This window comes from Tympanuchus pallidicinctus, unplaced genomic scaffold (genome assembly GCF_026119805.1).
Source record: "Tympanuchus pallidicinctus isolate F22 unplaced genomic scaffold, pur_lepc_1.0 scaffold1, whole genome shotgun sequence".
In the NCBI taxonomy this organism is placed as follows: Eukaryota; Metazoa; Chordata; class Aves; order Galliformes; family Phasianidae; genus Tympanuchus; species Tympanuchus pallidicinctus.
The window spans coordinates 70,534,331-70,551,416 of record NW_026294618.1 but is presented as its reverse complement, the minus strand read 5'-3'; the positions used below and the strand labels follow the sequence as shown (position 1 = coordinate 70,551,416).

General features: G+C 37.2%; 1 protein-coding gene across 3 annotated transcripts in view; it reads right to left on the bottom strand.

Moving 5' to 3' along the window:
• DISC1 (DISC1 scaffold protein) overlaps positions 1-17,086 on the bottom strand; it is a 278,866-nt gene that overhangs the window by 84,268 nt on the left and 177,512 nt on the right. The window contains exons 12-14 of one of the 3 annotated variants that reach the window (XR_008204742.1): positions 16,485-16,560; positions 14,122-14,166; positions 4,724-4,788 (exon numbers count right to left, since the gene is read on the bottom strand). Coding sequence is in view for 2 of the 3 variants with exons in the window: in XM_052675567.1 (XP_052531527.1) it covers positions 4,672-4,788; positions 14,122-14,166 (162 nt within the window). In the remaining variant the exon portion in view is untranslated. Of the gene's footprint in view, positions 1-4,671; positions 4,789-14,121; positions 14,167-16,484; positions 16,561-17,086 lie in introns of those variants that run through there. The other 2 variants (XM_052675558.1, XM_052675567.1) reach the window with 2 other exon arrangements.

Sequence of the window (17,086 nt, the reverse complement as noted above, 5' to 3'; positions counted from 1 at the left end):
TAAACTCTTAACCAATAGAAAGATGGGGGCAATGAGAGCAATGACTGCTTAGTCTTACCTACAGCAAGATTCAATAAACTCTTTGTGTTTCAATAACAGTGTGGTGTTACTCATAGCTCCACAGTCAGATGTAGATCCATAACTATCAAGCAAGTCCTTATGGCTAGGAAAAATACATGACATAAGGCTAAGCATGGAATTTCTATCCATGTTACAGAGGTTATGTCTGAATCATCAGCTTTGCTCATTTTAAAAATGAAAAAAAAAACAAAACAACCCCCCCACCAAAAAACAAACACATGCATTTGCATGGGTCCATATGTAAATGCCCCCTTCATGCTTAAATTCTCTATCCAGTGTTGCAGATGTTGAGCCAGTATCAAAGGCAGTAGCCCTGAACAAGTTTCAGCAAGGAATATGTTCTGGTTCTATTATCTGCCAGTGAAAAATTGGCAAAATATCTCCAATGTAGTACAAGTAGTAAGCTAAAGTACTTGGAAACAATATCATACAAATCCAATCCATTATCAGCAATAACAATGCTACTCTAATGTAGTCTTGAAGCTTTTTGTCCATTTGACTTTGTCTTTGAAAAAAGTCTTGTGAAAGATCTGTCAAGATCCTCCTGAAGAAGAATATTTGAACTCACATCATAGCAGAATCTAGGATTGTCAAGAAGATAAAAGCAGATCTGTCTAATGATTGTCTGTCTAATGATTGTAGAGTTGCTTAATTTTTAGTGAAAAAAATAAAAAGGGGCCACTGGTTCATCAGCATATCTTCTGTCTCCTAGCACAGATGTTTAGAGAAAAGAGACCAAAAGTAGATATTACGAAACAACTGTCATCCTATAGGAACTATTAGAAACTGAGTATATTGTAAGACAAAAGACCTTGGAAAGACAGCTGAGTAGTTGGCTGTCCTAGGGCTGAGACAAAGGAAGTTAATCTTACGGGATTTTAGAGAATAACAGCAATTTTGGACATCTGGAAAGCAAATTAAGAGCAGAAAAAAATCAGAAACAGTTTTTATTTAAGTATTTTTCTTGTTTTTAGTAGCTGAGTGCTGCAGTGGCTGAAGAGAGCACCTGACACTACAACGGTAGTGAATCCACATCAAGAATATTCCACTTCCCTTTTCCATTCATGTCTCCCTCTTTCACAGCTGTAAGACATAGTTCTACAAAATAACTCAACACTCCTGCTTAGCAGCAACAACAAAAACCAGAATCACCAAAACATTTTTAAAAACTTTGCCTTTCCAGTGATCTGGATAACAGCTGCCTTTGAAACACTTGCTCTAGTGAGTACAGAAGACAACCAAGTGCATGGGTGGAAAAGCACTGACCTACCTCTGTCACAGCACGAACAAGGAAGGTGTAACCACATTCTCTCAGTGTGACACACCACAACGGACCATTTCTCCTGTCATTCAAAATAAAAATGTAAGAGCATACCATTGGCAATCCTCACTCTTGTGGGATCCCAACATTATTTACAGGTTCACTCAATGAGATTGTTCAGTGAAGTACAGTCAAGGACTGAATTCTGTATCACTGATTCTGTGCAAAATCTATACTGGTGTAAAGCAAGTTATACACAAGAGTCTGTCACATAACAGTGAAAGACTGGCAAGGTAATTTCTAGTGCCTAATGGACGTTTAGGCACAACACTCTATTTTCAGAAAAACTGTTTAAAACATTCATTTATGTTGAGATATGGAGATTTTATGTGGCTTTTAAATAATAGTCCAGCCAGCTCTTCTTCCAACAAAAGCTTTTTCACCGGGAAGATCTATTACATGCATTCAAGTTGTCTGTCAAAATGCAACTGCTAATTAAGAACAAAAATGACTGTGAAATTGCAATATAGGCTCCATTTAATTTTACTGGGAATTCCAGGCCTTTACTGTCAGGAGAGTAACACCTCTCATCAGCTCTGCAGACACCAGAATGAGTCACCTCTCCTCCTTTGGTTTTTCTAATTAATGATGTGGACTGTTTTCTTACACTTTCCAATGATTAACTGTAATTGAATGTTTTGTGGGTTTATTTGTCTATACTACAATGAATTTAGCAAATATATCATAGTGCTAGAGATGAACTCTTCTCCTCCTTCCCCTTCATTGTTTGATGCTTTTTATACAAAAGTACAGATTAATATTTACCATGAAAAGCTTCAATATAAACTGAGAATTCTGAGTGGGTTTGTGCAAATACTTAGGACCAAGAAATTCCACTAGATTTCTCTTTTGTGCAGGTTGTGCTAGCAATTACAACTAGCAGCATTATTGAATTAAGTGTTTCATGCCATCAAAATGCAGAATGAAAAACAGTGACATCTGGGATTTTTCTTCTAATACAAACTTAATTATTAATCAAAGCTATAACACACAATAACATTGGCAAATGGCTCAAGAGCATTTATTTTTCTCAGTGGGGTCTTTAGAAGTGTTTAGAAGACAACAGAACCAATCTACATTCTTGTAGTCCCTTAGATTTTTTACCTATTGCAGTTTGTAATAGGTATATGTAAGATAGTTTTTAGAGGGATGAGAAGGGCAATCTATTGATACTAATGACTGACACCAGTCTCAGTGCTGGTTCCTGCAACATAGGCGAGTTACTAATGAGTAAATGTTTATTTTACAGACTCTGGGCAGTTTTTATTAAAAAACAAACAAAAAACAAAAAAAAAAAACTAAAAAAAAGTCCAGTCTATAGGTCTGTAGTGTTGTGGTAGCTATTCTCATTCCTTTTTGAAGTACAGCACAGTGATTACATGTGCCAGATGGTAACATTTTATGCATGTTGGTCTGGACTACTTCTGAAATAATAACTGAATGTTAATGAGCGGTAGCTGAATTGCTGAACTGCTTGTCTGTATGTCCCTATATTTGAAACATAATTTCATATTTTGTAGCTTATGTTCTTACTAGGAGAACCAAGATATCACAGGTTGTACATTTCTTTATTTAGATAATGTGAGCTGAATTTCACCAATACAGGACACCAGATCTGTATCAGACAGTTTTGGCTAAGAATGAGTTTAATCTACAACTCTTCTCAACTTCCAATGATTAGGTTTAATCTTCTCAGCTTACTTTTGCAGTTTCAGCAGCTACAAAGAAATGTACAGGGTCCATAGAAAATACAGCTAAGTACTACGTTATGTAATTGCAGACTATCTTCATCACGAATAAAAAATGCAGGGTTTTTTTTTGAGTTAATGCACTCTGCATAGCAAACTAACTATGATCAGACCTATCTTAGTAAACAGGTCTGAATATAAACTTCAATAGAAAAAAACCTATCAATGTAAACCTCAGTGTTCTACCAGAGTTAAAGAATGACATTCATTTGCGAGGAAACATATGTAAGGGATGGAGGGAAGGAAGTAGATGCTGTGCATACACACAAGATAGATAAACATGGGTTTCTCTGAAAAGAATGCTTATAAGAAATGTTGGAGGGGAAAAGCTGCAACAGAGCACATATGCTGCAAATATGATTGACAGAATATTGAAGCTATCCTTGTGATAAGTACAATAAGAAGTATTTTGGTACATTAAGATGCTTTGAAAAGAAAGGTTTAAAGTGGTTGACAAATTAGTAACTGGATTTCTCCTCTCCATACTTAGCCAGAGCTAGAAATAGATGCTCAGTTACAGAAAATAAGGTAGTATTTTCACAAGTTCTACTGATTCTCTTTTCTAGTTTTGCGCTGCACTTTTTCCTGCATGACTGCTCACTTCACCTTGGGAGGAACTGAATACTTTTTAGCACCATCATTACCTGAGCTCACCTTCAGGTTTCTATAAGGGCAACTGTGTTCATCACATGAATGCACTCATCCTTCTTCCTTATCCACTCGTCTACCACCTCTTTTCTAGTAAAAAGTAACTGAGTATTCTAATCTTCTTTGATCTCTTGGTTCTTATTCTCTTTTTCCTGTCTTAGAAGAACAAAATCTCATTTGTGGTAAGTTTTTATGGAAGTCGTAAATGAGAGAAATATTCTATGCCATTAAATTTTGAAAAATTTCCACAGATGAAGGCCTAACAAATGCCCCTGTAAAGGTTAAGCAGTCTTCAAACAGATGAAGCACAGAAAATGATAAGAGTGTTTTATAATATATCTCATCCAGCTACTTGCACTGGAGTGTCAGAGGCAGATAAGATTGCATAGGATACCGTATGATGCCTGTGCTGGCAAGTTTTTCAAAAGAGAAAGAAAAGCCAAGTTACACCTGACCATATACACAGCCTGAGTCAACGATGTACAATTTAACTAAATCATGCCAACAAAGGTATGCATGTGGATGCTTGTATTCATGCAGTTTTTGGTAGTTGTTCACTTATGTGGGCAGTACCAGTGAAAGGACTGTAGCAATCTTTTGAAAACGTAAAAGCATTTCAATGCCTAATCTCAATTAACAAAGAAATAATTTCAGTTTAATCAATTAAATGTAGATCAGACCATGGTGAGAATGCACTGTAGGACGACTTGTTACAACAAGAAATTTCACTTCAGCAAAACAATCTGTTATAGCTGTCTTAGTATAATACTAATCTGCATTAAAAACTACTACCCCATTTGAATCTGAAAGTATTTTGCATCATACGTACTTACATAGGTCGATACTATCTATAGATATATCAAAAAGGATATGAATTATACCTTCATCAACTCTGCAGACTGAAGATTGCAGTTGGTCTTCCAGATGCACTAGTTTCTCACTTATTGCTTCACATTTCTCCCCCAGTTCTGCAGAAAATATGAAGAACTCCTAGAGATAGTGGAAAAAGAAATCATGTTTATTGCCAATTGTACTTTTCTATCTAATATTTGCATCAAACTAAGGGTGAAAATAAAATATTAGTGGGGGGGATATGATGTTTTGAAGAGCTAAGATATTGTTTGAAACCTAATCCAAGTTAAAGAGATAAAAAGTTATTGCTATACAGTAATTTGTTGATTTATATGGATTGAAACGAGCTTGTCATCTCAGTCTATTTCCCATTAGAAAGAAGCCGTGATCTCACTTTCCGCACAGGATTAAAGGAGTGTGAAGTCTGAACTGCTCTCTCTCCTCCATGTTGTCTCACCACAGCAGGGGAGGGAAAGCTCACGCTGACTACACCATTTAGGTTCCTAAATTTTAGGTTGTTTTTCTAAATATGATTTACACATTGAGGCCATTTCAGCATTTCATGAAGCGTCACTTTTGGCATCTCATATAACAACAAAAATATACTTGCTGCCTGAGGAAAAATTTGGCTAGAATACTTAGGAACATTGCTCAACCGATCAGAGAAAACACATTAAATTCTTAGGAAATACAAGATGAAACTACACTCTGTTACTACGTATAACAAGTACAAATTCTCGAAAATAATGGTTGCCCACTTTCAACTTTATATAGACAACTGCTTCTTCTATTTTAAATTGAATATTCTGAACCCATTAGAAAGGCAGTTCCTACAGATTTGTTTGCTTTTGGATGTACTGAGCAAAGATAATTTATATCTTCCATATTTTGTATTCACTTCCTCTTTGAGAAATGACTCAGGTGTCATATTTGAGTGGAAAAAAATCAAATAATTTGTACATCACTGAGGCTAGTCTCTGCGTGCCCCCAGCCCTGAGGAAAAAGGGGGAAAAGACTATGGTGTCAAGATGAACTTCTCCTGGAACTATGCTGAAAAAAAAAATGGATCATTCATCAACTGGAGTCCAGATAACTATATTTTCCCTAGATATGTATGTATTCATGTATAAAGCCAGCCACACATGTTGCCATCTACAAACGTCAGAAAACTTTTGTTCCTTTGGAAAAGTATTCATAGTCCTTTGCACTGACCTGCTGATGTAATAGCAGGCATCTTTGGCTATGTGAGAGAAATCAAACCCTCAGTCAATGAAATCATTCTAGGAATTGGAGGAACATTGCCCATTGTGAAGCACTCTGATTTTTGGTAAACACATTTACCGCTCCTTGATTTCATGCTGCCCTTACAGTTTGTGTCACGCATTGCGCACATAGAGTCAAATGTCAGAAGAGCTCTGCTTGCTGGTACATAGTCTGTTACATCCTCTGCTACAGCACAGAGCTCTGACCTTTCTGCCTTTCTATGCTTGCTGCCAGACACAGCTATTGAGCAGATTGCACAGGGATACAATAAGCTTCAGCTCAAAGCCTGGACAAGTGAGTTGGGAAGAGGTTATGCTGCAAATGCCTACAGCTTAGACATTGGGATACACATCAGAATCAGCTGTTTGAATCTCTGGTTGGTGCACAGAACCTTGGCAGCCATCTTCAGAGTCATTATCAGATACCAGAATGTATGACATCATTCAACAGAATCTATGGAAGTAAAATTACCCCATTGTTTTTAAAGTAAGAACAGGGGAGGAGAAGATATATGTTCTTCCTGCATCAACTAGAAATGTCCTTGTTTCAGGGCTGGGGACAGAAGATGAAGAACAGTCTTCCATCCAGCTGCTAAATTGTTATTCGATACACCAGCAGGACTCCATATGTTTTTAGAAAGTGGGATAACCCAGGCAATTTATATCAACAGAAAGCTTTCAAGGATCATTCTATGACACGCATACAAGAACAGATGTCAGTTGTCTAAAAGGACCTAGGCCTCATGCTAGAAAGAAAAAGTTGAGTAAATTGTAGCAAAACTGTAAAAGATTCAGTAAATTGTAAGTAAAACTACTCTGAAAACACAACTAAAATGATGACCATTCTAGACAAACCTCCACATTCTGAGCAGAGATTTTTCTTTAGCAGTTACTCGTAAGAAAATCAGATCTTCACACAACTCTCATCACAAACACGCAAGAAAACAAGACAAAAAATATGCAGCGTTACATCAGCATTGAAGAGTTAATTTAGGAACAATCGCTTTTAATTAATGCATAGACTCCTAAGGGTTGCTCTGACAGACAAAATCCATAAATGAATTCAGATCAGATTCTTTCTACAGATTGTGTACTTAGGCAAAAAGTATTCCTGTACAGATGCTGAGGAAATAGTATTTTGCAGCATCACATAAAAAGCAGAGTACAGCTCATGCAACATCAATGTATTATATACTTTTGTCTGATCCATTTACTGCTTTTAGCAAGGCAATACTGTTGACAGTGGGACAGTTTGTCCAAATAATCATTCAATGAATTAGTACTGCCACAACTTTGCTCTAAGAGAAGATCTACGTATTTCCTCCAGTTTAAAATGGTCCTCATGTTTCCTGTCTAGTAAACAGAAGCACAAGGAGTCACACTGAGCATCTAATCTAAATGATAAGCACATGCATTTGTCTAGCCCTGTTGTGAACATCCACAGTGGAAAATACATTCCTTATCTGCATGCCAGTGGACAAAGAGGGTAAAATGGGCCTTTTAGACCTACACCCTCGCTGACCTACACCATCAGATGAGATAAGAGAGATTGATGAGAAGCATTTAGATACATGGTTAAAAAAGAGGCTCCAAGTTGCAAGTATGGCCTAGTTCTGAGGTCCTCAAATCCTGAAAATTTGAGATAAAATATAACTATAACTTGAAATTCACAGCAGCAATGCAAAAGGATGACTACATTTACTAGTGTGTGGCTATCTATTCTGATCTTATGTTAGATATTTTCTTTTCATTTTTAAATAAAACTTTATGGTCAGGTAAAGAAGAGTCTCAGGAGTGATGGAAGGAAGCCCTGAACAAGCCCTCAGGCCCAAAGGAATTAGGGTTAATGTTCATTCTGTAGCAAAGCCATGAAGCTTTGTGTAAATACAAATTTGTGTTTTGGGGTTCTGCATTGTTCTCACATTAAACATGCTCAGAAATAACATTCTGTAATTGTTACAACTATAGGCATTAATTTGTTTGTCAGCTAAATACTTACATTCCCACTTAAAGTAAAATATCTCAAATGTAAAAAACATAGTAAAGCTACAGCACATTTCAAGTACATATTTAATTGTCTAAAAATGCAACTGAAATCCTGTTTACTTTAGAAACTAAGATAAATGACAAAATGAGTACTAGGAAAAACTAAGTGCTCAATGCAGAATTGTTCAAACAATACAGAGAGGCAGGAAGTTACTAGGTAAAAAAAATTAATTAAACTTGTTTAATCACCGAACACTTGCAGCCTATTTAATCACAACTGTATGGCTATGCCTTTTCTGTGGTATAACTACAATAACTCCATAATTTAGGTGTTACATTCCATTAATGCTAAACTTCTGATGTGAACTCTACAGCTTCAATATAGCAATAACTATGTACAGATAAACTATTTTTGTACCTTTAAGGCACAGAGCTGCCTTTTCAGCTGAAAAGAGAAGTTCCTCCATAGTTTAGAAAAAGCATTGTTTCCTAAGAAAATATTCACAGACATCATGCGAAACTCACAGGAGGGCTATCCCACAGATTGTGATTTTACAGTATATGCGAGTGGCCTATTTTATTTTGGCCTATATTTATATATAATCGTTTTTTATTATGGTGTACTGGTACAGATAACTCTAATTTTAGTTTAATACCAAGAGCTCTAGACGAGATGGCAAAAACACATTGCTCTCAAAAAACAAACAGGAAAAATTCTAAAGATTCAGTTAATTCCACAGCTCTCACCCCCAGATCCTCATATGAAAAAAGCCCAATAACCCAGAGAAGTAGGAAAGGTTCCTTTCAGTGCCTTCTATGCCTACTAATATCACTAGTGGCATTTTTGTTTGATGTTTGTCCATGTAGGTAGGGAAACTGCTGGCACTGACACACACACACTATTCACAACATCTCCTGATTGGAAAGTGGAACTGTACACTGATCAACAGCACTTTGAGAGGGAAGTGGACTCTGCCTCCAGCTTGACATATAAATAAGATACAATTCATTCAAGCTTGTAAGTGATGTCAGTGCCACGAGGTACTGGAAGTCTTAAGACTTTAGTTATTTCTGCCCTAACAGCAATTTTAATTAGCAGCTAGGAGAGAGATTGAAGCAGCCAGGAAAGAGCTGAGATGCAATATTGCTTTATGGATTTTTCTGTGAACTGATCATGGAGGAGGTTGGGATTGTCTTCAAAATCCCGAAGCAGGTAGAAATGATACAAATTAGGATGCGATTTGTTAATTTGTTTGTTTTGTTTTTTTAATAACTGAAGAATTCCTCTGCCTTCTCACGCAAAGTGGGAATTGGAAATCCTCTCTGTGTCACAGGGATGTGAGAAACATAAAAAGCAGACAATGTTCCAGCTGCTGCACAGAATTAGTGCACTGAATTAAGAGCAGAGGAAATGGCTTCACTTCAGTCTTCTGCATTTTGTTTTATCTTTTCAACAGCCATTTTAGTCACCTATGAGCAACAGCTCCTCAACAGCATTTCTCAAGTTAAATGTTTGATCAAATATTCCAGTGCAAATACCTTCTATGCTCTCTTGAATTCAGCTCAGCAACTTTGTGCAGAAGAATCAGTGTTCCAGCAGCTAGATAAATCTAATTCCGCTAGGAATTAGAGTGTGTATTAGTATGGTTGCTGCACTGAGAAGAAGGATTCCAGATACATCCTGAAAATCTGTTCTTCCTTCACAGGAACGTGGTAAAAAGAAGTTGCTTTTCTTCAACCTAGCAGTATCATCACCCCAATGAAATTGGAAAATAAAAGCCTTAGAAGACCTGCAGAACATCATAGCCAGATTTTTTTCACCAAAAATTGCTCTCTCTACCAAAAAAAATCTTCTCACTACTAAATCCTCTCACTCCCATAAAAGGTAAAATCATTTAAAGCAACATAAATAACTACAAAATGCCGCCCTTGGAAACAGATACTTCTTGTTATGGCACAGGGCTTAGAACAGTGACTTATTGTTTGCAGAAGTGCTGCATGCTTGCCCTCACCCCTCACCAAAGTTAATGGAAATTGTGAGCACTTGAAACTCCAGAAAGTCAGGCCAGGGCACTTCTTAAATCATTTCTAAGAATAAAATGCAAACATCCATATGCTTGTCTTGCTTGAGCAGATGTTTGTGTCACATGCAGGCTGTGTGTGTACGCCCTCAGTTAGTGAGCTACATAGCCATAGTGTCTAAAGCACAGCTAAAAGAAGCCTTTGCCTCTGCCCTGCTCCCAGAATTCCTACTGAGTGCACTGCTAGGGGCTGGTGTTGTAGATGAGGAGGACAAAGCAGACACTGATAGCAGGCCTAATCTCAGACTCCGAAAATAACGCCTCTTACTCTTGACCACAGTCATCCAAGTATCATGGCATGAATGGCTAGTTAATGAACATTTTATTCCTATAGGTTTTCTTCCTTTCTCCAGCATGCCCTATCTTCTACATAGAGAGGTGCGCAGACCGATGTCGTATTCATGTGGAGGCTCTGACATTCTCAACTAAGCAAAGTAATTATTTCTTACAACTGACATTCCCATTAATGAGGCTGCAAATGACTTTTGCTTTTTGTTGCAACAGGATCATGGTAATGAATCCCACTTTATTTGTAGTCCATTATAACTCTCCTTTCCAACTCTGCAATATTGCCATCTTAGCTGTTATTTGCCATCTGTATACATAAACATAACTTTTTTCTTCTCCAAATGTAATTTGCACCCGTCTTTTAATATATCCAGTCGTATTGATTTCAGGCTACTCTTTCAATTTATCAAGAACATTTGGAATTCCAATCCTAATTGAAGTTATGTTGACTGGTGCACAGACTCCTAGTCTATCTCCTTTTTAAAAGCAAATACCAGCTCTGCTTTTTACAGATCTCCTGGGACTTCAGCCTTCATTTGGATTTCCCAGAGAGCCTTGTTAATGGTTTGGAGATTGTTTTTCTTGATTCCTATGAATTCTAGAAAGAATTTCATCAGTCTAGCCTGACTTGAGTGCATCCCATTTACCTTCAGACCCTTTACCATGATCTTCTCTTGCTAGCTTCAGGTAAATACTAAGAGCGTTCCATACGTATGGACACAATTTATTACTTCTAGAAAAAAAACAAAAGTAAAAAAATAAATAAAGAAAAATAATCTGCACTTTGTTCTCTTTTTATTATTCTCTCATTAACCCTTATTAGAAGACATGCGATGCTTTCTTTCAGCTATCCCTAATGCGTCCCTCACCACTGAAGTCTCCTGCCAGTTTGCATCTTTTGCTTACTATTTAATGTGCACTGTGGTCTTCCTGGTTCACTTTTACACTGTGCATTATTCTTTTAGGCTCATTGTCAGTAACATTTTTTCCTTCTCAAAATTCTTTTCGGCCACTAAAGAAGCTCTGACACAGACACAATCTGTAACTGTGTGCTCTCTTCTGCACCAAAAGGATATGACACTTTACTGGAAATACGACATCATCTGAAGAGTAGCAAATATCATCAGCTGCTTCCTTCTACCTATTGTTCCCTCAATTTTCTTCAAATGACTTGTTATTTTATTTTTAATGGAGATAGCTCTCAGAACTAAGTTCAAGTCTTTTTCCCAATTACTTCTGCCCTTATCACCTACTTGCAGATTGCTGGCTTGTTCCATCAGCCTACTTGTGCATATTTGGGAGAATTCAGCACTACAACATGCTCTAGTTTCTCATATGCATAAATCAGGCATAAAGCTTTCCAGACAGCTGTTTTCTAACTGTGAACAATCTCTTCTCCACAATCACACACTTTTCCCACATTCCCTTTGCTTGCACTGATCCCTCCTCTGCAGGGATATGACAACACAAGAGAATGTTAAATGACTCATCAAAAGTACAGCTTGATGTTGGCAATTCTTCCCTTCTTGTCTCTTCCACTATAGCCAAGGAGGAACATCCTTGGAAAAGTAGGTATGCAGACATAGAGCTTCCCATTGCCTTTCAGCAGTGGAAACAGTCTGTGTGACAGCAGTCTTTTCATTCTCCTCTTAGTAGACTCCAGGTCTTCCCTGAGTGCAGACTTCCCAAACCATGCAAAATACTTTACTGGCTCATCTAATTAAACTGTGACAATTCCAGTTCCACTTGTGGGAAAATAAGGCTATTTATGGACTCGCAAATAAAAACTCACAGTGGGCCAGGACTTGGAAAAGAAACAAAAGCACCAAACTGTTTTTTAACATCCACATCCTGCTGTGATAGGAGTCACCATAGCTGAGTACCATTTATAGGTGGCTTGTAGTATTGTTCATTCTCATCTCTGCTCCCAAGTCACTTAGATGCAACAATCTGGAATGACTAACAGAGTGACCTCCTGCAGGCAATGGGGAGACTGACAAAGATTTAGGGACCAGACTGTAAAAGGAACATTTGGGCAAAGCCTTGACATGGTACGGAGTGCTGACAGTTTCACAGATTCTTTATAGAGCTGTCTATAAGTCAACATCAATCCAGCTGTGGCAGTGTGGGTGAGAGCCTGGACTTCTAACTCATTTCCATTTCCCTTTTTTTATATTGTTGCTCTCAATTTTCTTTATGCAATTTTTCCCTCAACACTTTGAAAGTTGTTCTGTCTCTGAGGACTATAAGACCATAATTTCTTACTAAAGGCTTCCACAGCATTAACCCTCCATGCCTGGGCTCTCTGGTGTATTCATAAGCCCAGCATGCACAATACTTTCATGTTCCAGGCTTATTTGCTGCTGAGTAAAAGGACAACTTCTGCAGGCAAGGTCTGGGCTTTCAGTGCAGGTCACTGCTGCACACAAGCTTTCTGCAGACCTCTCATCTGTATTGGTCTGAATCAAATGCAATTTCCAGAAAATCTTTTGCTCTCTTGGCATCTATCACTACCCACATTCTCTCATTTTGCCTTTCCAGCAGTAGAGCTTTTTGCTACCATTATTCTGTGGGACCACTGCTTCTACTTCATGTCATCCACTGTGTACCTGAACGGTTTTGCTATAACTCCCAGCAAAATTCATGGTTGAGACTGTCTATTTGCATTTTCTGGTGACCATTTTTTGCAAAGTTCACCTTCACACTCAAGGATTCCCATTTTCATTTATGCTGAATTCACATATAGCTAAGCAGGGGATCTTAGGCATGTTCTCATGCAGCAGTCCCCTTGTATACATGATCACTGATCAGTCTTCAGTTTTAGAGTAGATTTTCTTTCCTGGAGCATTTCAGCTGCTCTACAGCCATTGAAATCTTTGATGGGAATCCAAAGAAAGTCATCATGGAAGTAGATATCCTGAACTGCAAATTTTCATTTTATTTTATTTTTTATAAATTTGCTGGGCTAATGCTTATAACTCATACTTGTCACGTGGGATGTGCACTATTGTGGAAGGTGAATAGGGCATTATTTACCCATGCCATTGCTTTGCTGGCTGGACATAATGCATAGATGTTAATTTCTTTAATATGTGGCTTGCAACCCAAGGCATACTGATCCAAAATTGGACACTCAAACAGTACAACTCCACAAACCAGTATGAATCTCCTTTATGCAAGTATTACCTGAACTTCTAGTTTGCATGTAGACAGTAACAAGCAGATTTTTCTCAACACTTACTCTCATAGGGAATACATCTCATGCTACTCAATTATTCTGGAATTTGCTGAAATATATTGAATAGGATCTGACACCTTTTTATTTATGAAAATAGTGTAAAATGACAAACATTCAGTATTTTTATTCAGGTGAAATTCCTATTGACATATATTCTGCTGCCGTATGCTTTTATTCTTCTCAAATAAATTCAAAGGGATTTATAAAGGTATTTTTAGTGGTACACAAGGAGCCAAGTAAAATATCATGATTTTGTTCCATTCTTAAGCATTATTATGGTGCTACAGTACAGCTGGCTAAATATAATCTATCCTACATTCCCCCAGCATATCCATTCTGTCATTCATTTGTATAAAAAGCATTAGAAAAGTGCAATTTAACTATAAACTCTCCAGAATACACAGTAATTTTGCCATTATCTTTTACAGAATAAAAGAATGGGACTACTGTATTTGTGCCTATGCCATTTTTCTAAATGTCTGAGTACTTCATAGTGATTTTGCTCTCATATTTTTACTCAAAGGTAACACTATAGAAATAGATATCATTAGTTTTAATTCAGCCCAAGAAGTGTCTGTATAATATCACCACTTTATGCTGTCTAGAAAACACTTACCTCAGATAAATGACCCTCTGCTCCAAATGAAATGTCTTCAACAACCTGTTAGATATAAGTTATTAAATATATGGTAGATAGAAGTTGTATAAACATTAAGATTTCAATGGAACTTACAAAAACGGTATAGCACATAAACTTGTATAAGGTGAACAATTACATCATTTCACTACACATCTATGAAATATTTCAGTCAGGTTTATAGTGGAGCTGTGGCAGCCACCCAATATTTGAAGTTAAATTTAAATACTTTTTATTAAAGCCTGACTTTTGGCTTCTCTGTTAGAACCAACATGGACATGGGCTCTAAAACTGAAAAACTGAGATAAACTTATCTACCAGACTCTTACCAATCTACATACACCATTCAGAAGTCTACAGAAGTTTTCTAGCACAAATCTTCTAAGTCACTTTGGGCAAAAGAAGTGAGAGAACACCAGAGATGGTTCATATTAATAATCTGTGGTAACTATGTTCCTCTGTCAAAACTTAACTGATTTGTAAATTCTATAAGTAATTAGCCAATATTTCCTTGATTGGTTGAGGAGCAACAAAAAAAAAAAAACCACACTCAGTTAATATCATTGGAAAAGCATTAATACTTACCATACACAACAATATTGATAATATTTAAATAAACTGAGATAGGGATATTGCTTTGATAGGTCAATACTTATTATCACAAGCATATATGTATTTCTATATTAAAGCATAAAGTCATTACTCTGCCATGAGATCATTGTTATTATTGGACATTTCCTAAGTCTATCTGAAGAAAGATTGTTTAAATTTATTTTACCTGTAGAATTCATTTTCTCATTGTAATTTTACTGTAACATACTTGCAATCATTGCAGGTATTGAGACAACAGTGTCTCAAGGTAACAGTTCCCAAGAAGGCCAATGATATCCTGGGGTGCATTAAAAAGAATGTGGCTGAAAGGTCAAAGGAGATAATCCTTGCCTTCTACTCTGCCCTGGTGAGGCCATATTTAAAATACTGTGCCCAATTCTGGGCTCCCCAATTTAAAAAAAGATGGGGATCTCCTCGATGGAGTCCATCAAAGGGCCACAAAGATGATTAAGGGCCTGGAACATCTTGCTTATGAAGAAAGGCTGGGTTACCTGGGTCTGATCAGCCTGGGGAAAAGAAGACTGGGAGGGGATCTGATTAATGTTTATAAGTGTCTAAAGGGGGGTTGGAGGGCAAACGGATGAGGCCTGGCTCTTCTCGATGGTGTGCAGTGATAGGACAGGGAGTGATGGCCTAAAATTTGAACATAGGAAGTTCCATACTAACAAGATAGAAGAATTTCTTCATTGTAAGAATGAGGGAGCACTGGCACAGGTTGCCCAGAGAAGTGATGGAGTCTCCTTCTATGGAGATATTCAAGATCCATATCCTGGTCACCTACCTGTGCTACCCATTGTGGGGTACCTGCTTGAGCAATGGGGTTGGACTCTATGATCTCTTGAGGTCTCTTCCAATGGCTGCAGTTCTCTGGTTTGGTGCAATTCTGTGAACTGTATCTAAAGAATTGGCATGGTGTTTGCCAATAGCTCAATAGCTAGGACAGAATTGCTCACAACTAAGTGCCATCTTATTGCACAACTATGTGTGTGACTGTTCAGCAGTGATCTGACCATTGCATACAAGCCAGCTACTTTTTTTTTTTTTTTTTAAACAGCAACTCCTTCCCTGGATTAATGCAGAAAACAGTTAAACACTGACTTTCCCTGATGCTTAATGCTGACATTCAAAAAGATGATTAAATTTAAAGTTTCCAAATTACATTTAAAGCTCTACAAACACAACATTTAATTAAAACTCAAATGAGAGCACTGTTTATTTAGCTTTCTAAAGGCTTTGTCCTTTACACATGGCACAATTGCCTCCTGGATCACAGGCTATCTCAATTCATGTTAGTGGGCTGCAGCCTGCTGACCAAAGCTTTCTTGTTGGTTGCTATTAATAAATTCTGAAAACTGTGTCATACACTGTGATGACTTCTTTTTAACGAGAGACATCACCCTGAACATTACGGTTTTTTTCCCCACACAATTGTCCATTTAATATGACTTTTACTTATTGTAAAAACAGTGAGTGATATGAACGTTTTGCAATGAAAGAACCCTTTCCCAACACCAGTCAGCGATCAAGAAAACGTTCTGAAATATCTTCCCAGGTGGCAAAACTGAAGAATGCAGATGTGAGTAAAGAAAAACAGCTCTAACTCTTAGCCTTTTTCCTTGCTTTAGTTATAGTGAAAAAAAAAAAAAGATCTACAAAGAATTCTGATAGGAAAGCTACCAAAAATGCTGACTTACTAAAGTTAACACTACTGAATTTTTTTTTTTTTTTACCTTGTAACTTTAATCACCTCAATTTTCTTGAAATCTAGTAGGTGTTTCTTTCCTTCATAGTGATTAAGAGGGAACACTGCACAGCATGCCAGACAGCAGCAGCAAAAGAAAAAAGGATAGGTCAGGAACTCCAGCTTGCAGTGCACACACACTCAAATTCATCAAGACACTTGGTGTTAAGGAGGTCCCAGCACACATACATCTCTGTTTATTAGTTATTGTTGATATTTCTAGTGTTATTGAATGCTGTTTTTTATATATACATGCATTACCAACAAGCAAAGGATAAAGCAAGATTTCCTAAAGAGTAGAATATACAGGCATTTATGTCTGAAGAGAAATGAAACGTTACTACATATTTTAGAAATCACTTGTACTTATTTATATCTAACTACAACTTTAACTATCTCGGCAACTTTAACCTTGCTCACATGCAATGTGGACAATGGAATTTGCATACAGTTTAAAAGCTTGGAATATTTCTGCAATGAAAACTAGAATCCATCTTGAATTCCTCTGAGACTTGGGAGAAAAAACAAGTCCAATTAGTTTGCAGAAGACCAACTGGAACTGCATTGGCAGGGCACCTTATTTTCAGCAAG